The sequence below is a fragment of the Cyprinus carpio genome, chromosome A8 (genome assembly GCF_018340385.1).
Source record: "Cyprinus carpio isolate SPL01 chromosome A8, ASM1834038v1, whole genome shotgun sequence".
NCBI classification, from domain to species: Eukaryota; Metazoa; Chordata; class Actinopteri; order Cypriniformes; family Cyprinidae; genus Cyprinus; species Cyprinus carpio.
This window is the reverse complement of record NC_056579.1, coordinates 6,760,057-6,787,320: the sequence shown is the minus strand read 5'-3', so window position 1 is coordinate 6,787,320 and position 27,264 is coordinate 6,760,057. Positions and strand designations below refer to the sequence as shown.

Here is a 27,264-nt window from a genome sequence, read left to right as displayed (position 1 = left end):
AAGTGACTTTTGTACAGGCTGTTCTTTTGCACTTTCTTTTCATCAAAGAATCCTGAAGAAAAAAAAACAGTTTCCACAAAATAAGCAGTACAACTGTTTTCAACTGATAATAAGAATTATATTTATAATAATTATATTTTACATTTTAATAGTATTTCATAATACAACTGTTATTATTGTATTTTTGATCAAATAAACATAAGTAACTTATGTTGAACAAAAGACGCTTTCAAAAACAAACAAAAAATATACTGCAAACCCCAGACTTCTAAATGGTAGTGTAAATAAACAAATTTATGGTTTCAAATAACTGCCGCTTAAAGAAGTATCTACATCAAGGGTAGTAGGTTTAAACCCACAACCTTTTTATTACCAAGCCCAGATCTATAACCACTAGGTTGCACCACTACATTCCCAGCGGATGGTTTTAAATGTTTTAAATATGAATGAGGGAAAATGCCAGCAATGAACCTCATTGCCCAGGAGTTTAAAATGGAAATGCATTGGGTGAGTATAAATCAGTGATCCATCTTGTAAACACACACCATCTTTCAAATTTAGAAAAAAAAAAAGTTCCTCGGCACTACCAGACATTTCTTCATCGCACAGGCAGATGCTTTTAGATTTGAATTAAAAAACAAACAAAAAAAAAACAGTGATTAATGAAACAATTCAATAGATTTACAATTATACAAAAACCATTTATTTTTACACTGCTGAGCAACAGAGAAGCCAGAGTCATTTTAATATACACATTAAAAAAAGACCTACTTGCATTGCTAAAACAAAATAAAAAGATAGAAATGATAAAAAATGAACTTGCACCAAATATAGGACCCTTTGTGTCTTATAATAAATGCAATAATATAGTCAATTAGCCCCGATTAGTTGTTGTAATAAGATACATGACCTTTCCAAAACAAAAAAATGGAAACAGACTGTAGACATTACACCTGGCATCTATCAAACACTGAATGATTATTGAAAGAAAAAAATATATATATTTACCAACAAGTTTTCATATGTCTGACATGAAAGGTCAGGTGACTTTACTGCAACAGACATGTTTGACAGCTGCAGGATCGTTTTTACTTACAAGAATTATGAATTAAAATGGAAACCATCTGGCAAAGACAACCAATAAGTTTAAATCAAAGAATCAACCATCAGATGAATGCATTTGAAACAGCTAGTCAAAACCAAGTACAGAGATGACTGATACAATTATGTCATTATAAAGCTATATCTAGAATTTTCACTTTCTGAAAATTAGATAAACACCATCTATTCCAGTTGCCAGACAGTTAAAATCATCTGTTGCTCAACTAAAAACAGCACAACTTATGTTTACATGTAGCACTGCCATTCACTATCAATCTGGCAACCTGAAGTGAAATACACCACCTTTATTCGTGTCATTGCTTGGCTTTTTTGAGAATGGTTCCCACTGCAGAGATGACTGTGGTCTTGGTGCCGCTGGCTGTTGTTGTCACAGAGACGACTCCAGGGAGGGTGGCAGTGGTGGTGAGGAGGGCGGGTTGTGCCAGGGTCACTGGCACTGCTGAGTCCCACTTGCTCTTCCTCTTCTGAGCATCTGCTAGGTCATCAAACTCAGACTTACTATACTATAAACAAACATTAGTAAAGTGAAGGCTGTTGCTTATGGTGTTTTCACACTTAAAGGGGCTATTAGGTTCCGTTACAAGCTGTTCACACATTGGCAATAAAAAAAAGGAATTAATACATGAAACATGAACATTTTGTATATATAGCCCCTTTAAGGTCTTTATAAAAGACCACATTATGTCACCCAAAATCTCCAAAAATTAACAAGAAATAAAGTGGGGAAATGGAACAGATCTCATTTTGGTCCAATTTAGTTTTTGATCAGTATACTTTTTACTAGCACTGTTGTTTTTATTTGAACTGGTACCACTTTAATATTGTATTAAATATAATAACACTTCATATTCATTTACTTGAAAAACAGGCTAGATAATTTACACACAGAAAGATTGAATATACTATTAAAATATCTTATCAGTATTAACCATTAAAATATTGTATCAATATAATGAAAATTATTACAAGGTTATTATTATAAAGGAATATAATATAATGTAATATAACTTATGCAGTGTACCTGTGGAAGTTGTTGTGTTTGTGGCCATAGCTGCTGCATTAGTAGTGGTGCCTTTTTTGGTGCCCGTCACAAACTCAATCTACAGACATATGGGTAAGAACACATATTAACTATCGGTGATGTTGTGGCCCAGACAGTACAAACAAATGTTTTAATATTAATTTTATTTGGAGTGCCTCAGGGCTCTAACCTTGGTCTTTTCCTTTTTAGCTTTTTCCAGCTTGTCCATCTCCACTTTCTGAGCTTTGGCTGTGGAGAAAACAACACAAATGGTTAACAGATGTAGTCAATTCAATCCATATGAAATGTCAAACCTAATTTAAAGCTAAATTTACCTAGTGCCTCATAATATGAATCCTCTGACCAGCCATGAGGATCAAACATGTCCTGTGAAGAAGTAAACAAATATATTTTTAAAAACAGACATGAATACAATGTACAATATTGATGTGGTATTAACGGGTAAGCATTACACCTACTTTTGGATAATTGGTTCCAAGTTCGTCAATACCACAGAACTGGATAAGCTTCTCATAAATACTATAAACACAAACACATGGTTAGGTTGCAAACAAATAAAAGAATATTAATAGGTAATTTACTTCAGGTTATGTCTGGTGCATAGTGGGTCATAAACACTTGTAATTTCCAGACCTTGGGTTGCGAAACTCTTTCTTCTTTTGAATATGGCTGTTTGTATCAAAGTCTCCATGAAGCTTCCTCTCGTAAAGTTTAAAGATCTTTTCCTATAAACAGAAAAGGGAGTCATTATTTTCCCCTATCATAACTGATATTAAGTGCATGAATGATATTGCTAAATGAACAAACTCCATTTTAAGCCTATTTGAGTCCATTTTAAATGCAAAATGTGCAGTACAAAACAAGACCAAAAAAAAAAACCCTCTTCACTCCAAGTGCTGTGAAACACTAAGAATGAATAAAGTCTTTGTGCCAGTGTGAGCTTCTAGAACTAGAGGGTGATTTTTGACAATCAGACTCCAAGAAGCACTTGGAGATGTGCCATTTTCAGCTCCTCAATCTGTTTTCCTTCACATTCGAAGTCGTCAAATAAATCGAAAAGTTGTTTGTTGACAGTTAAGGCACTGATCTTAGTTAATTCTTACAAAATGTACTACTAGAAGATATTCTACAGGGACAAGATATTCATCACGACATGGAAAAGCACAGCCCATCTATCAGTACTAGGTTGTACTGTACTGTAGTCTGAAAACTACCCCTATGTTCACCTGTCCTACAGCAGGAAGTAGTATGACAATTAGGAATTTGACAAAAAATATATATACATATTACTGCAATAAAACAAACCAAATAATTATAATGAAATGCATTTGAATATGACCTTGGCATCAAACATGGTTTTGACATCACTGACCTTAAATGTTTGCACCTCTGGACATTTACTGATATAAGCTGCATGATTTAGGGCAAATTGCCAGTCCTTACCCTCTGGGTGGGGCAAAACACCCACAACCTTCCACCCCTTCAAGCCCCCCAGTGCCACACCCAGAGATAAAAAAAATCCAGTCAAAATATCAAAATCAGGTATAAAAAAAATCAAAAAATAAAAACCACATAACACACTGCCCACTTGATTCATGCTTTTAAACAAATAAAAATATCAAATGATATAGAAAATTCAGATGAGGGAATTTACCAAGAATGAACAGCAGTTATCGCACTGTTTATTTGAATGCACAATCGATGTTATTTTAGCATTGGATTCACAAAAGTATTTATGTAAATTAAAGTAACAGTACTTGGACTGAGTGCTTATACTTGATTTAAACGAAATATACTATCACCAAAACTAACAACAGGGAATATTTTCTGCAGAATTTATTTATCTTTATATTTAAAATACAATTGTTCACTGTTGTTCATGTCACTTCACAGTACATTATCTAATGTTAATGGACAACCTTTTATTTTAATTATGTATTTATATGTAGAAATTAACATTACCTTAGAGTAATAAATTGTTCATTGTTAAGTCAAGTTGTTATCTAACAAATGTGACCTTATTTTAAATTTGACAGACATTTAAGTTCACCAACTACTGTTCACTTTTTTCCACTTTGTTTATGGGCAAATCTGAATTTGCATGGCAGTCTATTATCAAAGTCAATAAACACATTCAAATAATCATGCAATAGTTTCAACTAAAGGATGTACTAACAACAAAGAAATTCTGTTTGTACAAAAACCATTGGTAAATAGATTTTATAATAAATGTAAGTGTGTTGAAAGACATCATTTATTACAAAATGCCTAAAAAAAAGAAAATGACCTCACGAACATGTGTTCACTGCAGCAGTTTTTAAACACAGCTTTGAGGGTAAAAATGTGACTCCTGGAAATTGCACAGCAGCCAACCGATCAGATTAGAACTGATTTTGGCCCACTGTTTTTGCAATATGCATAAGCCTGTGAATGGTCAGTGGTCAAGCCATTTGATAGCTGAGACTAGCATCTATCAGAAAACAAGCACAGTCAACAAGTGCAGTCAAGATTTCTCTCACTGGAGCCCATGGCAGGAAGTCAAGAACATCTCAAACAGAATACAGCTACCATCTCACCTGCAGATGACTGGAACAACGCCCGGGAGGTTCAGGAGGAATTCTGATCTCATCAGGAGACATATTCCGAACCTTCTCAGAAAACTGTGCTGTGAAAAAGAATATAAAATACTCAAAGACAGCATATACATATATAAATAAATGCAAGCAAAACTTTCTATTTAAATACAAAAAAACTTAATTATTAAATATTAAATATAACGCAAGCTTATTTATATTCAGTTTTCTTTTATATAGATTTTTACATATTTGACACAGATGAAGAAGCACATATCGCAAAAAGCACACGATTAGAAATGAATTTAAATAAATAAACACATAAATCAACCATGCCTAAAGAAAATACTTCTCCCATCAGCGGTATGAAGTTTCCAAACACAAACATTCTGGATTCTGTATGCAACTTTAACCTCAAGCTACATTTCATTTTCACTTGTCTAGAATGACACTGAACTGCTACTTCAATTTGGTAAGCATTTGCATAAACTAATTTTTTATTCCCTTAAACTAGAAGCGTCTATCAGCAGTCTTTGTAAGACGTTTCTGGAGAAAATTACCAAGAAATAGAATTTGTGGTTGCGTACACATGCAGCAGTGAACATTATTCAAATCAAACTGGTTGAAACAGGCCACTGCCAAATACTCTTTCACCTCACCTCCTCTCTTCTCAATCCCAAACACCCTTCCTCCCCCATCTGCCTCTCTCACACCCCCTGGCTGCTGTTCTGGGTAGGTCTGAGGCAGTGACTGTGGACCAAAACATGCCTTCTTTGTAGAAACATGACAGACACACACACACGCACACAGAAGCAAGAAAGGGCTGGGTGGGGCCTTCTAGATGTGGCACTCTTCCCTAAGCAATGCCCAGACGCACACACACACACACACACACACAGACATAAACTTGCAGAGAAACATGGAAACTTGCAGAGTTACTTCAGAAAGGTCAAAGCATTTTTCAGCCAGAGCTGCCTTACGTAAACCGTACATTTGAGAACAACACTGTTGCAAAACAGATTATGCACTACCTTTACTGTAGTTATGGTTAGAGATTTTAGACCAAGTATTAAACGTTGACGCTATAATTGATACCTCAAATTGTGAGTTTAAGTAATCAGACTTATTTTTCACCTGGTGGATGTTAAAACAGGCAAAAAAAAAATAATGTATACAGTCACATTGAATGAGGAACCTGTGTTGTATAGAGTGCACCAGTTCCCATTCACTTTTTCAATGGCTTTGGTTCTGGAAAGTATTTTTTTCCATTCATTTCTCCCATAGGGATTTTAAGGTAGTCTTTGTTAAAACCATGAACCAAACCAAACAGCTGAAGTGAATAACAACAAATTTAAGCACATTTACATTTATTCATTTAGCAGACACTTTTATACAAAGCAACTTACAAATGAGGCATACAAGCGATTTATCCTAAAGAGGCAAAAAAACGTGCTTGTAATACAAAGTGCTCGTAATACAAAGTTTCAGACATTGTTTAGAGCATTTAAAAATTGGAGAATAATAAGATTGTGTACTTAAAGGCTTTACTGAGGGAAATTACAAAAAAAAAAAAAAAAAAAGAAATATTAAACTACTGATATAAAGACATCATTTATATAGAAACAAAAAAATGTTTACTGCAAAATACGCAAATGTTTAAGTCGTTTGGCAGCGTATAGGGGAAAACTGCATTAAGAGTCGGTATTAAAGAGTTCTTTTACCATAATTTGCTAAAATAGTTTAGATTTTCTGATTGGTGGAGTTTTTTTTTTTTGCAGAATCATAGTAAAGGTAATGTAGTTTTTCTCCAGGAATTCCACTGTTAAACAATTACTTAAAAAATAAGTTGAAATAATTCTGATTTACACCATTGATTAATAAGCTCATACCTTACAGTAGGACTGTCATTAACAGATCAAGTTACCTTTAAAATCAAATTTCCCTATGGATAAAATGAATGGGATTTTTACTTCCGAAATTAGCCCACTACAGTGACCAGAATCATCATACAGAGACGTGTGGGCTCTGCAAGCGACCACCTAGAAACCACACAGAACACCCTAGCAACAAAGACAAACACAACTCACATTTTCTCAGAAAATATAAAAACTTAAGTATAAAGCTGTCAGGAGTGTGGGATTATATTTGTGGCTGTCATGGATTCAGCTTCATGTAGTTGGTCTGAAAGCAGTGTTTTATAAAGCATTCAAGCCTGTCCTAATAATTACGGTGTGATTAAAGTAAATGTGGTAGCAGCAGGCAGCAAGTGTGTGCAGGAATGTTGGCAAGATGGGGTTCTTCTATAAAACCTGTAAAAACCGCACTGCTGCTCTCGAGCCAGATTTCTTATCCCTGACCTCATTTACAGTGTGGATCTAAGCTGATCTTAGAACAGCACATCTCTCCCCAAGGGGTTGGTTTTTGTAATTTCCTCTCCATCAGAGAAATCAAGCGTTGACTGTAAGTGACTCATTTCTCTGGCATCTTCAGAGTTCAATGTCCTCCCAAACAAGTGGCACAATCACACACAAAGCCCATACACCAACTCCCATCTCAGAAGGACTCCAAAAAAAAGAGGAGGAGGGAAAACTAGAGACGAATCTTCTGTCTCCCAACCACAAAGAAAACTTTGAGTCTCTGATAAGACCTCCCAGTCTTACGGTCTATTCTGATATTTTCATGTTTTAATGGGAAGAAAAACAAGACAAAGTGGAACGTTCAGTTACTTGCACAAGTGTCTTGTTTACTGTAACTCCCTAAAACCGTAAATTCAGTCTCTGACTGCATCAGAAAGATATGTGGCATTATAAATACTATAACCACAAAGGGTAAGTGTTGTGAAAGAGAGGGAAAGTGAAGTGTGTTCTGTTGTTTATAATGTTGCATATTATAAAGTTTTCATGAAGACTGTACTCCTCTTCTATATCAGGCTGAAGTAATAATAACAAATAAACACCTTCTGACAAAGCAATTACACCAGGTAGGCTGGAGCACAAATACATAACAATGCTCTTTTCAAGAGGGCATTATGTGGTGCTCTCTACCATAGCCAAGCCAAGTTTTGAAAACATATTTTATTTGAAGTAGGGCTGTCAAATGATTAATCACGATTAATCACATCCAAAATAAAAGTTTTGTTTACATAATATATGTATGTGTAAAGGGTATATTTATTATGTATATATAAATACACACACATAAATTATATATTTAGAAAATATTTACATGTATATATATTTATATATCTATATTCTTATATTATATATAAATATATTTAATATATAAACATAACATATTCTTCTTAAATATATACATGCATGTGTGTGTATTTATATATACATAATAAATATACACAGTATACACACATATATTATGTAAACAAAACTTTTATTTTGGATGTGATTAATCGTGATTAATCATTTGACAGCCCTAATTTGAAGATGACAGTATGATTGATTAATTTTATACTTACCAACAAGCTCATTGGGGTCTTTAACTTCCACTTCTGTGACATCCTACAAAATAAGAAAGGGCAAACATGCATAACTGAAAATCAATAACAAATTTTACTTCCTATGTCCTTTTGTCCACATGAGATAAATTATGACAGACCAAGTAATATATTGTTAGAACAGATTAATATTTGGCCATTTTGACATTTCAGCTAATAACAATGCATATTTGTTTATCTAACAAAAGTGTTAGTGCCCCCTTGTGTCAACTTTTAATCATCACCTTTTTTTCCAATTAAATATTGTGTTAAAAAGTATTCTTTTATGCAGTTATGTGCAGATCTTAAAACACTGCTCGCTATTCAGAAATATAGGTTTAATCCTGTAGTGTAACTTTTAAAACAAAAAAAAAAAAATATCTCTCTAGGCAAACGAAATTAAATAAAACACAAACAAAAAAAAAAAACAAAAAAAAAAAAAACTAGGCAAAAAAATAAAAAAATACACTGGGCCTCTAATCGCAGTCCTCTTATACACAATCTCACACATACAGTCACTCAGCAACAGCATGTGCAGAGGGAAGAATCGTCTCTTAAAAGCGCCCAAGTTGAAAATGTGTCTAGGACAGCACAGAGAAAAGGAGAGATGACTCACTAAGAGATGAATCTCTTGTAGCCAAAAGCGCAAATCTTAACAACAATCCATTCACTTGAAAACCCAGTATGGCAAAACAATGTGAGGGGGAAAAAAAGGACCCATCTATCTCCACTGACGCAGGGGACCTGCCTTAAAAGAGGTCTTTTTCATTTAGATTAGCCCAAAAACAGGACCACTGGTTAAGGGACCTACTTCTTGCCATTTCACTGTCATGCCCCTGCATGCACTTTTACAACAGAAAAGACAAAACAAATGTCTGAATCACACAGTTACAAGACACTTACGTAAGTGAAGATTTAGTTACTTTCATGCCATTCCAAACCCATATGCTCTTATTTTTATGCAATAGGTGCATAAAGATTATTCAAAATTCCCCTTTTAGTTTCCAATAAAAATCAAAACACCATATGGTTTTTAAAAAACAAGAGTGAATAATGTGAATTGTAGTTTTTGGGTGAACAACAGTCTAAAGGACAAAAATGAACTGAAACCACATAAAAATAAAAGGCAACATAACTCTTACATTTGTAAAAGTCTTTATTAAGCAATCAATTTAATCAAATTAATTTGTTACAAAACATGTTTTGATGCTCTTATTTAGCAAGCAAGATGATCAGTTTTCTGTCTTTGGGGTGTGGCTCTAAATTTATGCAACATCGCAAGCTTCTATTATCAAAAAGTAATGCCAGTGCATGAAATAACTTGCCACTGAAATGCTTTGCACATCTGAAATCATTTTAGATTAGATTCATGCTCTTAGAACAACATAAATTCATAAAATAACAACATAAATGTGTTTCTGGACACTATTGTGATAGTGCCATGTAAATACCATATAAACTACTCTACAAAAGTTTGGGGTCAGTAAGACTTTTTTATTCAGCAAAGATGTATTACATTGATTGAAAGTGGGTTTCAAATTTCAAATAAATGTTGCTCTTTTGATCTTTCTTTTTGTCAAAGGATCCGGGAATATAATGTTTAACAGTTTCCACGAAATACTAAGTAGGTCAGATCAGAATAAGAAATGTTTCTTGAGCACCAAATCAATCGCTGGAATAATGGCTGCTAAGAATTCAGCTTTGCCATCATAAGAATAAATTACATATTAAAACATATTAAAAATAGAAAACTATTTTAAATTGTAATACTTTTTCATATTATTACAAATTATCTTTTGACTGCAGTTTTAATCAAATACATTTTAAAAACATCTGTCTCCAAACTTTTGAACACTTTGTAAATTTTAAAAGAATGTGTAACAAAAGGAACTGTGCATATACATAATGTTCAATAAAAATGCATGAAAACATTAAGGACATGCTCTGATATGACCCTTCTCTGCAAGTTCAAACACACATGTTGTTCGTCAATTTGAGTGATGCTATGTTCCCTTGGTTTGAGACCAATCATAACAACGCAATAAACCGAGGACGGGTGTGTCTTGGGTTTGATACCCTGAACCCCAGAACAGTCAGGGAGGGAATTTAGGTGGGGTCACATACCTTCACGTCATCTTGGGTCCGCCCTGAGTCCGACTCCTCTTCTTCCTATGAAAATAAAAATGAACAGGGTCACCACAGCCAAAACCATAATCAAGAGCTCCCCCCTCAGGTGTACAAAGCTTCAACCATAGTGCTCTGAGAATGACTGGGGATTCAGTTGACTGTGGCCTTTTTTCTGATTAATTTAATTACAGCTGATGTCATATAACGGTCCCACAGACAGTGGGAAATAGCTGCATCAATCAAATAATCAGAGTTGAAATTAAAAAAGAGGGACAAACAAAGAAACCTGCTATATTTTGATATATATATAAAAAACTAAATTTGTACTGAAAGTACTTATAATGACAAATAATCAGAACTACTAGATCACAGCGTTTAATATAATATTTCAGAGTGTTGTCACATTACGGAATAGTTTCTAATGTTTATATGGCACTAATTAGCTGTCAAGAATAACGTTCATTTAAAACAGATGTAAATTTGCATATTTTGTAATTATCTGAAACAATTTAAATTATTTTTATTATTTTTTTCTACTAATGATTCTGACAATAAAAAAAATGGATAATGGAAAAAAATACAATATTCAGTTTTTGATTGCAGAATTTAATTTAAGTGTTACATCCTTTTATTACAATCGGCTCTGATCTCCTCTGATTAGTGGAAGGTCCATTAAAAATATGAATTTGTGAATTACATTCCACGTGAATGTAACGGTCTGACACTTCTAGAAAACCTCTAAACTGAATGGTGTGGTTAAGACTGACCGAATTTCTAGTGCTGTCATCATCACTGTCCTCATTCTCCGAGGGCTTCTCATCTGCCTCCTCCACACGACTCACGTCATCCTCTCCGTAAGCAGCCGACACCAATCCACCATGAGATTCTGACAGACAAGCACACAAAATAGCTTTTTCAATTCCACTGAGGCCAGATTTACAAGTTTATAAGACTTTCCTGTTAATGACTTCCATTTATGATGATATCAAGAAGAGATCCAACATACTACTACCAGATTAGTTTCCATGCTAAAGTTACAAAAATATCAAAAAAATCTAACACTGAAACACACTAACATTATATAAAATAGATCAAAATGAGACAGGCTGAATGAATAGCAGAAATCATGAATACGTAACACAAAAGTGAACGTGTGAAGTACTGTGCCAAATCCTGTTTTAAACAAAGTTATAAATTAATTTGATTCAAAATATCACAGATTTGTCACAGTTACAATAGTTTATACTATAGTAACTAGTTATTGTTACTACTGTAAATCCATAATACATTAATATGAGAACTTTTGTGAGGCTAACTGTCGTATCAATGAAGCTTACAAACATAAAGTTACATAAAAAAGCAGAAGAAGAGACATTTAAAAAAAAACTGTACCATTAAGTAAATAAAATAGGGAACAAACTAATTTATGTGCACTGCCCTCCACAGAACTCAATGGTGAACTGTCCATCATAATAATAACCTTATTACTACCAAGCCATCAAAAATATACCTGGTTGAGCCATAACAGTAATATATTTAGAAATATACATATGTTACATACTTATGTAATACAGCACTTTGTCATTCGCACACGTTAACTTTACCCCTACACTGACAACAAAGACATCAGCGTTACAAACTCTTAGAATTCACATGCTTTTCCTAACACTTATTAGAGTTTATACCTTGATCATCTGTGTCTGGATCTGAATCCTGCTCTGAATCATCTCCATAAGCCGCTAGTGAAGAGAGAAGAGTATTCCTCTTACTGCTCGCCATGTTTAGCCCTGGCGCACAATTGTGACGTTAGGGTCTATATTCAGTGTGCGCATGCTCGGCGTTTTGAAACGCGCGTCGCGGAGGATACGCAGTTCTGTTTGGTTTCCATTGGTTACCACGACGCTGCTTTAGGAAACTTTGATCAGACGCGCAAACTTTTGTTAGAGTTTACGCTTTAAAATAAAAGAACAGTAAATAAACAACAACTTAATGATAGTATTTAATACAAGCGACGTCACACTGACAGTGAAATTAGTGAGTTTAATGAAATTAGAGTGAATATGCCTCCCAAACGGAATAAAAGTGTTACTCCATCTGGGGCAACTCCAACCGGGGCAGCTGCTGCTAATAAAAACTGGGAAACAGCTCTTACTGCTGCTGTATTTGAAGAGGTAAGTGTTTGTTCTTCTTCTTCTATATCCCATATCTTCTAAATTATCTATTTAAGTCAGGCATTATTTACTCACCTTCATGTTGTTCTGTTTTGATAATGTTTGACAGTATGTCAGTGTCAGTCACCGTTCACTTTCATTGTATGGAAAAATATGCAATGAAAGTGAATGGTGACTAGGCCTGTCAGTCCCTCTTTTTGTGTCATGGATGAAGTAAAGTAATACAGGTTTGGAACCAGTTGAGAGTGAGTAAATGCAAATTTAAGTGCATTAAATGCAAACTTCTGTTGCTCGAAACCATGCAGAATGTACATTGTTTGTACATTGTTGTCTCCTCTGAATCATGCATGACTCTAGAATGACTGGAGGGCCAGTGTGTCTATGGTGCAGGCAGAGAGAGCAGAGGACGAAAAGCTCATCAGTGCCCTCCTGCAGGCGGTCCAGCAGCCCCTGCGCAAACTCTTCAGCGTGCTGTCCTGGGAGGACACTCTGGAAAAGGTCTGAAATTAGGTTTCTGTTCAGTGATGATTCACATCAAATCATTAGAGAGTATTATTAATGAGTTACATGTAGATAGGTGGGATGGAAAGGAATGACATTTAATTAAGTTACATTAAAGGAATATTAGAATCTGTTGTTGTAAATAAACCAATCTTCTGTGACACAGATCGATGAACTGGGAAACCCAAAGACCAGAAAGATCAAAGATGTTCCCATGTTTTGTGAGGTGGGAATTGTTATTCACCATAAAACATAGAAATGCTAGTTTAGTGTTACAATCACAAAAGTATATTTATCATGTATAGTTTTAGGCTCCAGCCAACCCATAATTAAAAAAAAAAAAAAAAAAAGATTTTAAGTAAAAAAAAAAAAAAAAAAAAAAAAAATAATAATAATAAAAAAAGAAAATGCCAAATTAATAATAATAATAAAAGAAAATGTTAAATTATGTTGTCTATTCATGGTTTCAGCTAAATGACTTTTGTGCTTCTGTATAGGTGACTGAAGTTGCAAAGTCTATAATGGATGTTGGAGAGGAAATTACTGTGGACCTGATAGCAAAATTAATAAAGTTTCAGCTTCTGACCATCAAAAACAATGACATTGCAAGGAGGGCTGCTGAGCACAAGGTGAGAGCTTTTTTACCATTAGCTTAAACACCTTTGTGTTGACTCATTTTAGTTATTCTATTTAAATTTACACTTCATATGTGATGAATGCTAATCAAATATACTATGCATATATTTTAAATATAACTACGTCTCAGCTAAACAATAACATAGAGTATATGTATTTAAGCTGTAGAGGATAATGCCCATGTTAAAGCGGGACTGAATTCTGCTGGCAAGGACCAGGGGGGTAAAGGAGCAGCAAAGGGGAAGAAAGCTGCTGAGCTTCCAGTTCCAACCAAAGACACCAAACTAAAACGTAGAGGGGAAGAGGAAAATACAATCAAATACATAGGTATCTATTTCTGCATTTCTTCTTGTCAAATATCTGTAGAATACAGAAGTAAAATGGGTTTGCAAAAAGTGTTTTAATTTTGAATTTGAACATATGTGTTCAGATGATGAGCCTGATGATGGGCCGCAGCACTACATCCTGATTTTGGGGTTCTGCCAGCCTCATTTAATCTCTGCGTTGGACTCTCTGGGTATCCACGTGTCCAATATCATTAAATTGGGCTTAGAGAGAAAGGTGCATTTAGAAGCTCCAGAGGAAACAGTGGCAGAGGAGAATCACCAATTGCTCGCAGATCAAGGCAAATTGCTAAGAATTTTATTAAGCTTATACCTCTCAAATTATATCACATAGTGCATGCAGAAAATGCTGGCTAGCTCACAATGGAAGGCTGGTGTTACATTTGTATACATACAAAAATCAAGATCACCCAGTTTTAACTCATCCTGTGTTCAGAAGTTGAGACTCTGAAACAACAGAGGCAGCGGGAGCTAGATGTGTTCTGGAAGCATCTGGATCAAGTCTTGAACAGTGGGAATATGGGATCCAGACTCAGTGATGTTGCCAGGTTGAACTATAGCGTGAAGATCCATTTGCTGCCCCAGGACGAATGCAACACTGAAGCTATGGTGAATGGAGAACAAGATGTACACTTTCTTCTACCAAATAAGACCTGTGATTCAGATTTTTTTTCTGTTTCTGTTTAATATATTTTGTTTGTTTATTTATTGTCATAATGTATCTTAAACCCTTGTATGTCTCATTGCATGTGATATCATCAAGGTTCCACATATTACATTACTCTGTTTGTCTTCCACTGCTGTCTGCAGCTAGCATTTGGAGCTGCTATATTTGAGGGGGTGGCATGTCTGGTGTATGACAGCCTGGACTGGAGGAGACAGTACAGCCATTATCTCAACTGCACGAGGTTGATCCAGGTGCCCGAGGCCAGCAGATCCATCCAGCAGTCCCGACCACTGAGCTCCACTGAGGTACACATCAGACTTTACTGACAGTAGTGCTGTCAATATGCCAGATAAAGGTATAGGGTTTCTGTGGGTCATAAAGTCTTAATTTGCCTTTCCACAATTCAAGGTCTTAAAAGGTCTTAAATGGATAGAGTCAGGGCATTAAATGTTGTATGCATTAAAAAAAAATTATATCTTCCTCAGTATTTTGTTATATGTAAAACAGTCTTGATAAACTGAACAAAATTAAGTTCACAAAATTAAGTTAATAAAATAAGAATAAATATCTGTAGGTGGGGTATGAAAACTTTTTCTATTTTAGGCCATTGGTAGATATTTGTTCTTGTTTTAGTCATAAATCAACTCACTTCATTTTGATAAATTTAACAGTAAATAAGACCTCTGATGTCTTTTTAAAGTAAGTGTATCTCGATGTAAAAATCTTTAGAGATTTACACTGGAAAACAAGACAAAAATACTGAGGAAGAGCGTCACTTTTTTGCAGTGTGATCAGAAGGTACATTAAAAGTTATTTCCATATTTTAGTATTTGGAAGCAGAGCTTTTTTTGTTTTGTAAGATGAATTAAAAAGTAATGGAGATTCGTTGGAAGTTATTTTTTTAAAAATCCTTTTTTTTTTTTTTTCTTGGTCTTAAAGTCTTACATTTACAATCATAAAACCTACAGAAACCCTGAATGTAGCAAGTGCAGAAAAAACTGTTCATTTCAGAAGTGTTTTGAGGCAGGATGTACATGTTGTTTTTTTGGTGATGATATTAACTGTGGTTTATGTTTTAGTTTCTACAAACCCCGAGGAAGAAAGGAGTGTCAGAGGAAGACCATGGTGGTCAGAGTTTTGGTTTTACATATCCTTTACATTTATATATACAGATATATTAAAATATATAGAGAAATGTATGATTAAAGAAAATTTTATCAACAACAACATTAAAGTTTTAAATGAATTCATGTTTTGTTCTTTCATTTAATACTATCAAATCCTTAAAATACATTAATACTTAAGTCTTTAATATTTATTAAAGTCTTAAACTGAACCTATGGGTTTCCTCAGCAGAGCCTGAGTCTCCTGTTCTGAGCACAGAGGTTGATATGAGATACTACTGTGATTTACTGGACAGGATTCCTACTGAAATCACATCTGTACCTCTTATATTGCATTGCATGCTTGAACAGGTAAGGGTTGTAGGATTCAGTCTAACCTTCAATTTGAAAAAATATAAAAGACAGTTAAACAAACCACTGTATTAACAACAAGAGCATACAGACATAAATATAAAAATAAACAAAAAATTAACATTTGCACACAGGTTTTATGATCAAATGGGTACACATGCATTACTGAATGAGGCACACTTGCTGCAAGTTCTTTATTTCTTTGAAGATTAGCTGTTAAATTTGACTTCCTGTGTGTTTTCTAGGTGGTGGCTTCAGAACAGGAAGGATCCGTTGATTCAGAGGAGTGCTTTGACAAAACAGATCAAGATCTAATCAGTTATATGCTCTCATCTGTCCTGAGCCTGCCACAGGATGAAGAAGACAAGAAGGTAAAATGTCTGCATCACACCAATGCTACAACAGCAAAAAAGAATGAGAGTCACTGGGTTTTTGAATCAAAATCTAACATTAGCTTTGCTATAATCTGTGCTGGTTTAATGGCAGGAACTGATGGAGGATCTTGGGATGCAGAACAGCCCAAATACTGATCAAAAACACCCGCTCCTGCTCAATCACCATGATGAGAGAGCGAGGAGACTCCATCAGCTTCCTGTGAGCATGTCAACATACATCCAAGAGGCTCATAATAAAAAAGGATGTTGGATTTAAACACAAAAATGTCTCCCATAAATGCTTGAAAGCACACACAAATGTTTTATTCTGTGCATTTTAACCCTATAAAACATTCTATATGATATTTAAGGCCTCTAAATTATCAACATGATCAAAACTTTGCTGGAAACAAACTGTTGTACACTTATGCATATGTTACAGGTCCTAGATGGTTTTGATGTCATCAAAATTGAAGCGGACATTATGAAACGAAGCCATGTGTGGACCAACCTGATGTCCAGACACACTGAAAGTGCCATTGATAGACTGACTAGATCACAGGAGCTACTGCACTTCTGCACTGACGGTGAGGAGATACGACAATGAATTACTGTTTTAATATTACCCTATGACCAACTTCTCCCTGAAGTAAATTCTTAATGTGTATCTTTAGAGTCAATGAGCTGGTCTGAGCTACAGAGGCTTCTCCAGCTGTTTGTGTTTGAGAGTATGCCGTTGACTACAGTGGACGAGAACAGCTGTATTAAAGGATCTCAATCAGATCCTCCAAACCCTACACCATGGGACAACCCTGTTGAATTCACCAAACACCTGTACTGGAGCAACAGCGGGATACCAGGTGTGTCAAGAGCACAAGAGCAGCCATTACAACTTACTTTAAGTGATACAAATACATTTCAATTCTAAACAAGTATTTTTAAAGTAAGTTGTTTTATTTTTTAAGGATCAGCAGAAAGCAATACTGGGACTGATGAACAAATGGTATGATTAAAGTTTTGGGAACAACAATTTGAAGCTGAAATTTGAATGTTATATATAAAAAAAAATTTACTCTATATTGTCATTATCATGATCAAGTGATTGGTTTTTAATATACTAATACATTAAATCAAAGCAGGTTAATGAAGTGACTATAACAGATCTCCAGAAGACACTGATTCATCAGCTGGAAAACTGGAACTTTGTAGAGAAGCACAGTGCTTATGTTTTCCCGCAGGTACCCACCTCATATTGTATGCTAATTTATAATATTTCAACAATATTATTAAAAAAAACTATAATAATCAACAAAAAAATTGACAAATGAGTAATCTCTTGGCATATTCAGGTCATCCAGTCTGCCTCTGAGACTTTCAGATGTGTGGACACATTTCACTCTAGCAGAGACAATGCGATATATGTTGTCTGCCACAATCCCATGACCCCTCAGAGGAGTTGCAAAGAATACTGGGATGCATCACTTCATACAGATGTGGGCTTCAGGTACTTTGTCTAATTTTCAAAGCTTTACGTGGTCCAGTCATCCAAAGCCAATTTATTTCTGCAATAAATTATCATTTTAGAATTTAGCTTCCAAGTTTAATTTTTTTATTTAAATGTAATATAATGTAATATTCTTGTAGAAACTACTTGGAATATGTGGCACACTCAATCAGTGAATGGACCAGGCAGGAAGAGGAAAAATGGCAGATGGAGCAGAAGAAGAAAGAGGCGGAAAGAAATCCTATTCAAACCCCTTCAGAGACCGACAGGAAGAGAGGCAACATATTCATAAATAATATCAAATACATATAGCAAGAGATAACATGTAGATAACATATCTACTGTATACATCAACTATATTAGTATATTTGAAAATATGTTGCTATGGATTCAATGATGTGCATGTTTAAAATTGAGTTTATTTCTTTTAGACTGTGCAGTGAAGTCCCCAATCTCAGACACATTAGAACCATACATAAGAGAGGACTCTCTCAAAGTGAGCGGTTAACCATAATATAGAAATATTTATACATTTTCAGATTTCATGATCCTTACACCAGGCCTTTTTCTCATGCATTTACTGTAGGCATGGAAGATCGAGCAGGATAGATTAAAGGAGGAGGAGCAATCCAAAAAGACAAAGAAAGAAAAAGGAGGAAAAGCAACACCGAAAGTAGGAGAGAGAATGGACTCAGTAAAGGAAAACAAGAAGACTCCGCTGTCCTCAAGAAAGAGTAGAGATAACATGTCCAAAACACCCAGCTCGGCCACACTACCTAGAGACAAGACCAGAGACTTTCCAGAAACGCCTCAAGAACCAGCAAATGAGAGAAGAACAAATGTCTGAAATTCATATTTCCACATAAAATGCTTATAGGCTATAGTGGTGCTAAATAGCTAAAAGGTTGTATATTTCACACAGGTTTTCACAGGCTACAGTTTGAATGGAAAACTGGTGCAGGTCACTGGCAAAGTTCAGTCTCTCTATCCCTGTGATGAAGGACAAATTGATGTGGAGAGTTTTCACTTCACACAAGGTTTGAGAATCCAAACACGCAAAAAAAAAAATAATAATAATAATTTTTTTAATTAGAGCATTAGAGCATGTATTTAACTTTGTTATATAACAGCTTTTATGCCTTATATAAACTGGTTAACCTTATATTATAACCTTTTATATTTGGTTTCCATCATTAGGGTTGACACAAGTGAAAGTATGTGTGAAGAAGGATGGCCATCACTTCTACACACACATTTCAGATAGAAAAAAAGAAGACAAACTAAAGGATATTGATATGTTCAGTAGACAAGGTGTGTATAAAATGGAAGCATAAAACAATGAGAGAGTGGCCCACCTTTTTTTTTTTGGGCAATTTTTTTTTTTCAAACTTTTTTTTTTTTGTTTTTTTTATATCTACTTCTAAATGATGTTTTGCCCAATCCAGCTGCTAATGGAGTCAAGCCAGATTGTGAGATCGAGAAATTTGGCTCTTTTCATGCTGTACTGTCCAATGGCATTCAGCTGTCCTGCAGTCAGAGCAAACCTAATAAAACAAGAGGTCAGACTGTCCAACCCACTGTGCCCAGTGCCATCTGTACAGACCAGCGACTACAGGAACAGGTAATTGGACAAAGAATAAAAAGTGAAAAATGTTGGTTGGTTAGGTTTTACATTAGTTATGTGTTGTTTAGATTAGCATTCAATTAATCATAACTAAATAGCCATTATCTCCCTCACAAATGTGTGTTTCTGAGGTGCCTGAGGTACACTGTGAGTCCGGAGACAACTCCTCTCTTCCACCGTTCCTCAATCTGTATGTATCTCTTCCCAATGGACTCATCCTGCACTTTGATTGTGAGGACTCAGCAGGTGAGATGCTTTAAGTTATTGTGCATATAAAATTCATGCACCATAAGGTTTATTATAGGCATTACATTCATTTCTACTCTGTATTAATCATGGCAAAAGCATCAGTAAAAACACACTGACTTGTCATGACTTTTACTGGGCTTGACACACTGTATAACCAGCCTTTAATCATGAAGAATAGGCCCAGCCTGTTTTATTCATAGTTTCTGTCTGTATGAAGTCACCGAGAGCATCTGTAAAGTCTTACCTGTGTTTTTTTAGATGGGGAATCTTATGTCCGATCTCTGCTGATACGACAGAGATTTTATAATGCAGGGTCTAGATCAGATCTGACCCCAAACTTCAGCATACACACTGAGGTCTCCAGGGTCATCACCGGCAGAGGAACTGTCATCAAACACAAGAAAGATGGTTCTACTGAGGTATTCACTTACATGAATATGGTTGTAGAAAAATGCACTTTTTGCACATAATACAGATACATAAAGCACACTCCTAATGAAACCTCGTGGAGGAAGTATACAGTATATGTGTGTGTTTCAGGTCCTATTTGCAGATGGTACAGTCAGTACGAGTCCAGACTCTGGACCAGTGTGTGTGCTGGTTCCACACATACTCTTAAAAGAGGAAGAGCCCATTAAAGAGATGATAGTGGACACCAAAGACACTAAAGACAAGAAAGGTAGTGGATACCACACCAGCCCAAAAAAATCCCTTACTGAAAACGTGTTAGGATACTGATTTATTTATTCACAACATGTACACTGAAAAAAAGTCTGGTGTAGTAATCTTATGTAACATTATAAAATTTTTTTTTTTGTTTTGTTTTGTTTTTTAATCAATTTAATGCATCTTTGCTGATTTTTTTCCTTAAAAAAAAAAATCTTACTGACCTCACAATTTTGATAAGTATATGAATCTGAATAAGTATATGAATGAGAGAGACCGTAATGTCCATTTAAAGTATATTCAACGTCTTTTGTTGTTCACAGGCAAGGCTGATTCTAAAGTAAATACAGAGGTTGAGCAACAAAAGTCCATAGAAAATGAAAAACCAAAATACTATCTCGAGGTTAATGGAGGCTCTTGGACCACCACAACCTCCTCTGGCTTCAGAGTCGCCTCTGTGGCCGGGAAGGAAGTTGAAGTGCAGCCGATACTGGCCTATCATGCTACAGACCCCTTCAGTGGGACAGTAAGTGTCTTGTTATTCAAAACCAACATCTCCTTTTGTGTCAATATATGATTGTAATAATAAAAATTTTACATGTATAGGCTGTGGTCACAAGAGAGGACAAAGTGCTGTCTGTGCTGAAGAAAGATGGAGCAATGATAGTGGATCATGCTGATGGAACGCGTATTAGCACCTTCTACCAGCAGGGAGAGCAACAACAACATCTGAGCTCAGGTGCAAGAGTGTTTTTATGCAGTAACATAATAAACAGTTCCTACAGTGTCTACAGTAAGGGATTAAATCTGATTTCAGGAGAGAAACTGGTTAGGGTGGAAAAAGCTGAATTTGCAACTGTGATAATGGACTATGAGGGAAGAATGTGTGATGTTATTTACGGGGATGGCACTTCCATCAGCGCAACTGCTCATGGATCATATAAAGTAAGAGGATGGATGGAAGAATGTGAGAGATATGAGTCAACAACATCATATGTAAATCCTCTCTCCTCTCTGTCACTTTATTGTAGATTTATCCTCACGGTGGAGGTGTCCTCCATATTGATAAGGATGGTGGGGCAGTGTACACATCTCACCAGTCTCAACAGAGATCAGAGAAGGACCCACTAGGCCAATATGTGATGAACCACAGAGATGTCCTATGTCATGTGATGGACCCCGAGGGGAACCACTTTCAAGTACTTTCCATGAAATGTCTATTGTGAATTAATATGTATTTTTCAAGTTATGGTCATCTCTAAAATATTTGAGTGTAACAGTTTTTGTAAGGACAAACTTTAATTTAATTTTTTTTTACATATTTGAGGGGGTGTAAACAACAATTTCTGTGTGGCTGTTGCAAAGTGACAAGTATTAATTTATATACAAGTATTATTGTAATGGTTTTAGTTTTAGTTAACAATAACAACACTGAAGTGACAAACTTGTATCCAATCATCCTGAATAAAAACCCAGAACATATTGTGGGCAGGTTAATGCAGATGGTCAGATCACTGTCATGGCTAATGAATCAGAATTGAAAGAGCCAGAGGCAGAAACAGAGCTTCAGCAGAACGCTGGCTTTAAAACACACCCACCCAGGTAAGTCCCTCAAGAAAATACAACCAAGGTCACTTAAAGACAAGTAGATTTTCTAAGAGATTATTAACTGGAAAGACTAGAAAGACTATGAACTTGAACAGACTAGACATGAAACTAGCACAGCTATCAGGAAAAATTATACAGTTTGAGGTCATTATAGAAAAATGTGGACTGCAGAATTGAGTATTACAAGGAGCCATTTTTATCTGCTAATGTTGACTTTTTTATTTAATGTAATGCTAATATAGCCACTCATGCACCTGTTGTGCAGTGATTGTCTTTTGTCTCTGTGACTATATTCAGTACTGTACAAATATTTAAAGCAGGAAAATTTTTTAGTAATACTTTTATTAAGCAAGGATGAAATAAATGGGTCAGAAGTGACAGTAAAGACATTTATAAGGTTACAAAATATTTAGATTTCAAATAGATGCTGTTCTTTTGAAATTTCTACTCAAAGAATCCTGAAAAATTGTATCAGTTTTTATATAAATATTAAGCAGCACATCTGTTTTCAGCATTTCCACATAATAAGAACTGTTTTTTGAGTGATAAATCAGCTTATTAGAATGATTTCTGATATTTCATAATATTGTTTCACTGTATTTTTGATCAAATAAATCCAGCCTTGATGAGTGTAAGGGACTTCTTCAAAAACATGAAAGAATCTTACTGACCCCCAAACTTTTAAATAGTAGTGCAGTTGATTGAAAAATTTACATTGCATTTTGTTTGCATTACAAGTGACATGTTTAAAACTGAATATTGTGTTGTGTCTTTGAGGTTGTTTGTGGTACACGAGGACTGTTCAGCCTCAGAGCTGCTGAGAGCTCAAGATGTTGAAGATCTCCTACAGAAGGCTTACTGTGACTCTTCTGTCGCCGTTCTCACTGACCCACTGCCAGACTCAAAACGTCAGGACACTTTCCATTTATTCTGTGCATTATGTTACTGGCCTCTGTCTTTATTTTCAACACCATTTCTTTTGAAATTATATTTAATGCAAGTTTGCATAAATGCAGCAAGTACAATATCTCAAGTTTTCAAGTTCTCTTGATTGATTTCTTTTCAGAATCATTTGGCATCACTCTGCTAAGGCCCTGCCCAGACATCAACTCTCATTGGCTCTCATCCAAGCAAGATGATGACATCATTCCCACACACCTCAAATCCAGGAAATGGGAGTCATTCCCTGCATCTGAGGTAATTCATAATCTATAGTTGATCATAGTCCATTTTAGGCGTAAACATCCTTTTAGTATTAACTTTGGACCTGCTGTGGCACAAATAACTTGCTTTATAATATCAGAACAAATCCTCTTTTAAATATTCAATCTTTTTTTTTTTTTCACAAACATGTTTGGAAATGTCTGTCTGTTTTAACACCCAGTTTAGTGTGGATTACCTATAATGCTGTGATGGTTTGTTTCCATCTCTGGTGCTTAGAAGAGGACTCCAGGCCCCCCTTTTGGTACCACCCTTGGTTGTTGTCTTGAGTTAAAGGAGAAACCACCAAAGTCAAGTTCCATCCGCACCAAACCGGTTTTGGAGTGCCCTAGCGTGCTGCTGGTGCGTCAGATGACCCAGCATCCACCTGTCACCGAAGCATTGCGCAGGAAACTGCAAGACAAAGTCAAGGTGCTCTAATTCCTGTAACACAATTATTAACATGTGATACGTTTTTAGGTTAAGTATGATAGTTATATTCTATATAACTAAAAAGTATCATGTATGTAATTATATTGAAAAAATTTTAGCAATATAATTTTGGACAATTTATGCATATTTTTAAATATTTCTGTCAGGACCTCTATCGTCAAAATGATAGACACTTAGCATAAAGTTTGGTGGTATGGTTCTGTTCTGGGCAAAAACTCCCTGCCCATCCATGCAGCCTATCATGAATGAGCAGGGAGAGCAGCAATAATAACCCCCAAGGATAAACAGAACAGAACAAGGCAGATATCTTTAATGTACTTAATGATATTTAAAGGTCCCATATTGTCAAAATTGGAATTTCCTGGCTTTTTTCACAATAACTGAGGTCTAGGGGCTATTTAACTACCATATAAGATTCAAAACAGTCAGTCCACAGTAAAATGCACACAGCCTGCATAAAGTAGCTGTGATTTTTCACAAACCTTTGTGACTTCCTTAAAAAGTTGACGTCAGAACCATACAGTCACCGCCTTCAGTCACCACCCTGAACACCGCCCACCGTCCCACTCTCCTTTCACGTACATGCCTTTGCTGAGCATTGAGCAACAACAACATTGAAACCTGTCGAAAAGGTTAACTTTAACCACGAAACCAGATCAGCCGACCTATAACGTTATACTCTCACTCAAAGGATGGACGACCTGACAGGACTGTTACTATGAGGTGGACAAAACCAAATTTTAAAATAAAAAAAAAACACACCATCTATACATAATCAAGATGAATATGCATATACATTTCAATTTCAGCAGGCAACTATTTTACAGCTACATTATTGTTGCAGCCACAATTAAATCACAAAAATGTATATACACAATTACAAATGATTATATATAAATCTTCAGTTTGTTGTTTTTTACACATTCACACAGACATTTTTCATACACGACATAGTAGTGAGATGCAAGAAATCTGTAGACTCGTCCATAACAACAAAAGACAATACTTTATTGAACCTTTTCTAATAAGTGTGTGCTGCAAACACGAGCATTTTTGACGACTGTTTCTGTCCAGTCCACTGGTTTTATCACGTTTAACCACAGCTGTCATCGTTTTTTTTGTCTGGCAGTGGTAGCAGGTGTGCGATCAATTTTCTAATTTGAGGCTGTATTACGTCGATTCTGTCACCCAATATCACAACAAGACATTTTAATCTACTTACGTAGCCGAATCTGCTCTGGTTTGAATGGGCTGCCTCCAGTTTCCCCTTTGTTTTGCTGCCTTCAGCTAGAGCTGTGATGTCGGCTGACCCTAGTTAACTGTGGTGGCCTGGCTGTGCGTCACTCAGAAAACAGGCCAATCAGAAGAGAGGGTCATGAATATTAATTAGACAGGCCAAAACTGACCTGTTCTTAGCAGTCTTCCTGAGAAAGGAGCTGTAAAATTATATTGCGATGGGTTTTGGTACTTATATCGCAAATATATCTTCTTAAGGACATCAGAACCTACAATAAAACTCCAGAAAGGTGTACAATATGTGACCTTTAAGTGTATCACATTATTCAAGAAAAAGGAGTCTGATTCAGCAAGGAATATCAGAAAGCCAAGTCCTGGCTGTGGCGAAAGGAGGAGTTGGGGATGGAGGAGGGTAATTTGCCATGAGCAAGAGGAAAATCTGCTGAATAATACTGACTAGAGCTTATAGTCAGTATTTGCCGCGATAGGTGCTATATTCCTATAGGTAGATGTGATCAGCTGACAATCAGCTGATGCAAGCTTGACTCACGTGACCTGCCAGAACTAACGCTAATGCCTAATTTCTGTCAGGACCACTATCGTCAAAATGATAGACACTTAGCATAAAGTTTGGTTTGGTGGTATAGTTCTGTTCCTTACCAATACACTCGATAGCTTTGCAACAAACATGTTGCAGTATTCAGAGAAACTTAAAGAAATAGCATTTCCAATACCAGATGAGCCATTAGCAGAAAGCATATTTCAAGAACAATCATATGACTTTAAACAACAGCTTAAACATTAGCTTCTTGCTGTTGAAAGTTTAACCGGGTACCAGCACTTGCAGTAACAACCAATAGCTAAAAGCAACAAGCAGGTTTAGCACAAACATACTGAACATTAGATAAGCCTTAACAAGCAAGAAAAAGCACAATTCCCTGATAGCTTTAAAGCAAAGACCTTCTGAAATAGCATAGACTGGGGCAACATGCCCTTTACAGAAGAGGAGCAGTAGTGAAGGGGTGCTCTTCTTTAATAAGCAGCTGAGAAGAGCAGCGTGCCCCTTTAATGCAGTACATCATATGGTGAATACCTGAAGTTTAGGCAACAGGCATGTTGCCCTTATACAGATAATTGTTAGCATAAATAACAAACTTAATAGCAAATCTACACAATGCACATTAAGTATCAAGCACATTACTGATACACTAGATAGCTTTAAGCAACAGCATATCATGGAGTTAAACACACGTGTTGGAAATAATAGTCAGACGAGTTTAATGAACCACATTTCCAATACTAGATAAGCTTTAATCAGCAAGCCTATTTCATATCAGACAGTCTTAAACACAGATTTAAAAACAAGCCTCAGCTGTGGTGTTTAACTGGGCAATGTTAATGTTACCAGCGTGTCAAAATATAACCAATAAGCCTAAAGCAACAGCGTAGCTAGGTTTTTTTTTTTTTTTTTTTGACAGGAAATGTAGTAAGCGAAGACATGCAACAAGCGTGTTGCTTGAGCTGCTTAGTAAGTGTGGTCATAAAAGGGGGAAGCATACACCCCTAACAGCAGCAAGTCTTATACAACAGCATGTTGTATATTATCCAATTAAAGTGTCTAACGTGCTATTAATCGTATTAAGGGGGGAGCGTTACCCCAAGCTGAAAAATGATAAGCAACAAGCATGTTGCTTAATCTGCTTTAAGCAAAATGAGATTGTAAAGGGGGAAGCATATACCTTTAGCATCAGCAGTTTAAGACAACAAGCATGTTAATTAGTATATGTATATATGTACCATATTTTGGGGGAAGCGTCACCCTGAGCTGAGCAACAAGGACGCGCAGCAAGCATGTTGCTTTGAGCTGCTTAAAGCAAATTATGTGATCGTAAAGGGGGAAGCATACACCCCAGTAGCAGCAGCAAGTTTAAGACAACAAGCATATTGTATATTGCATAATTTAGTATAGAGCTTGTGAAACTAAACCATTGCGCATAGCATTCTGTGTAGTCGCCGCCGTGTTTTAAGACACGCCAAGTAGCGTACAATGACAACAAATATGAATCACCAGAGGAATTTATTTAGATAGATAGATAGATAACATAATGAACAGAATAGCTTGATCTCAGCTGGTTGATCATGTATTTAATCAACTCATGTCATATCATCCTAATTTCTTAATGTTAACCTAATAAAGGATAA

The 27,264-nt window shown here is 35.7% G+C and overlaps 2 protein-coding genes and 1 long non-coding RNA gene across 10 annotated transcripts in view; 1 reads left to right on the top strand and 2 right to left on the bottom strand.

Annotated features, from left to right (window-relative positions):
• Positions 1-680: 680 nt before the first annotated feature.
• On the bottom strand, positions 681-12,196 carry LOC109059020 (SAP30-binding protein). Of its 3 annotated transcripts, none has more exons than XM_019076223.2 (11): positions 12,040-12,196; positions 11,122-11,240; positions 10,352-10,396; positions 8,210-8,252; positions 4,741-4,829; positions 2,798-2,889; positions 2,623-2,683; positions 2,479-2,530; positions 2,334-2,392; positions 2,144-2,222; positions 681-1,597 (listed from the first exon to the last, which is right to left on the bottom strand). In XM_019076223.2, the coding sequence occupies exons 1-11, from the start codon at positions 12,131-12,133 to the stop codon at positions 1,416-1,418; spliced, it is 915 nt and encodes a 304-aa protein (XP_018931768.1). In that variant the 5' UTR covers positions 12,134-12,196; the 3' UTR covers positions 681-1,415. The 3 variants fall into 3 exon arrangements, with proteins under 3 accessions (XP_018931768.1, XP_018931769.1, XP_018931770.1); XM_019076224.2 differs by having other exon boundaries at positions 681-1,594; XM_019076225.2 differs by having other exon boundaries at positions 1,490-1,625.
• Positions 12,197-12,246: 50 nt separating this feature from the next.
• The window catches only part of LOC109059023 (sperm-associated antigen 17-like), a 19,174-nt gene continuing 4,156 nt past the window's right edge, over positions 12,247-27,264 (top strand). For 3 of the 4 annotated variants that reach the window (XM_042761821.1, XM_042761823.1, XM_042761824.1), the window contains exons 1-34: positions 12,247-12,525; positions 12,883-13,023; positions 13,193-13,252; positions 13,524-13,655; positions 13,824-13,989; positions 14,093-14,287; positions 14,443-14,615; positions 14,817-14,978; positions 15,753-15,801; positions 16,030-16,148; positions 16,394-16,519; positions 16,635-16,742; positions 16,965-17,109; positions 17,197-17,382; positions 17,488-17,525; positions 17,659-17,760; positions 17,872-18,026; positions 18,167-18,303; positions 18,458-18,522; positions 18,613-18,867; positions 18,949-19,063; positions 19,224-19,337; positions 19,472-19,647; positions 19,782-19,896; positions 20,158-20,318; positions 20,440-20,578; positions 20,889-21,091; positions 21,172-21,304; positions 21,383-21,510; positions 21,597-21,764; positions 22,058-22,167; positions 22,951-23,081; positions 23,240-23,370; positions 23,614-23,805. In XM_042761821.1, coding sequence (XP_042617755.1) covers positions 12,415-12,525; positions 12,883-13,023; positions 13,193-13,252; positions 13,524-13,655; positions 13,824-13,989; positions 14,093-14,287; positions 14,443-14,615; positions 14,817-14,978; positions 15,753-15,801; positions 16,030-16,148; positions 16,394-16,519; positions 16,635-16,742; positions 16,965-17,109; positions 17,197-17,382; positions 17,488-17,525; positions 17,659-17,760; positions 17,872-18,026; positions 18,167-18,303; positions 18,458-18,522; positions 18,613-18,867; positions 18,949-19,063; positions 19,224-19,337; positions 19,472-19,647; positions 19,782-19,896; positions 20,158-20,318; positions 20,440-20,578; positions 20,889-21,091; positions 21,172-21,304; positions 21,383-21,510; positions 21,597-21,764; positions 22,058-22,167; positions 22,951-23,081; positions 23,240-23,370; positions 23,614-23,805 — 4,641 coding nt within the window. In that variant the 5' untranslated portion in view covers positions 12,247-12,414. The remainder of the gene's footprint in view (positions 12,526-12,882; positions 13,024-13,192; positions 13,253-13,523; positions 13,656-13,823; positions 13,990-14,092; positions 14,288-14,442; positions 14,616-14,816; positions 14,979-15,752; positions 15,802-16,029; positions 16,149-16,393; positions 16,520-16,634; positions 16,743-16,964; positions 17,110-17,196; positions 17,383-17,487; positions 17,526-17,658; positions 17,761-17,871; positions 18,027-18,166; positions 18,304-18,457; positions 18,523-18,612; positions 18,868-18,948; positions 19,064-19,223; positions 19,338-19,471; positions 19,648-19,781; positions 19,897-20,157; positions 20,319-20,439; positions 20,579-20,888; positions 21,092-21,171; positions 21,305-21,382; positions 21,511-21,596; positions 21,765-22,057; positions 22,168-22,950; positions 23,082-23,239; positions 23,371-23,613; positions 23,806-27,264) is intronic. The other variant, XM_042761822.1, reaches the window with a different exon arrangement.
• The window catches only part of LOC109059025, a 24,051-nt gene continuing 11,069 nt past the window's right edge, over positions 14,283-27,264 (bottom strand). For all 3 annotated transcript variants that reach the window (XR_006160630.1, XR_002012523.2, XR_006160631.1), the window contains exons 3-5: positions 23,573-23,787; positions 20,144-20,283; positions 14,283-16,437 (exon numbers count right to left, since the gene is read on the bottom strand). This is a non-coding gene — a long non-coding RNA (uncharacterized LOC109059025). The remainder of the gene's footprint in view (positions 16,438-20,143; positions 20,284-23,572; positions 23,788-27,264) is intronic.

What these genes read in the sequence shown, in the direction of transcription:
- LOC109059020 (XM_019076223.2), bottom strand. Translation starts at nt 12,133, where the DNA reads ATGGCGAGCAGTAAGAGGAATACTCTTCTCTCTTCACTAGCGGCTTAT. An exon ending in AAAGAGTTTCGCAACCCAAG is followed by an intron (nt 2,684 to 2,797) that starts GTCTGGAAATTA and finishes TTGTGTTTATAG; the next exon opens with TATTTATGAGAAGCTTATCC. An exon ending in CTAAAAAGGAAAAGACCAAG is followed by an intron (nt 2,223 to 2,333) that starts GTTAGAGCCCTG and finishes ATATGTCTGTAG; the next exon opens with ATTGAGTTTGTGACGGGCAC.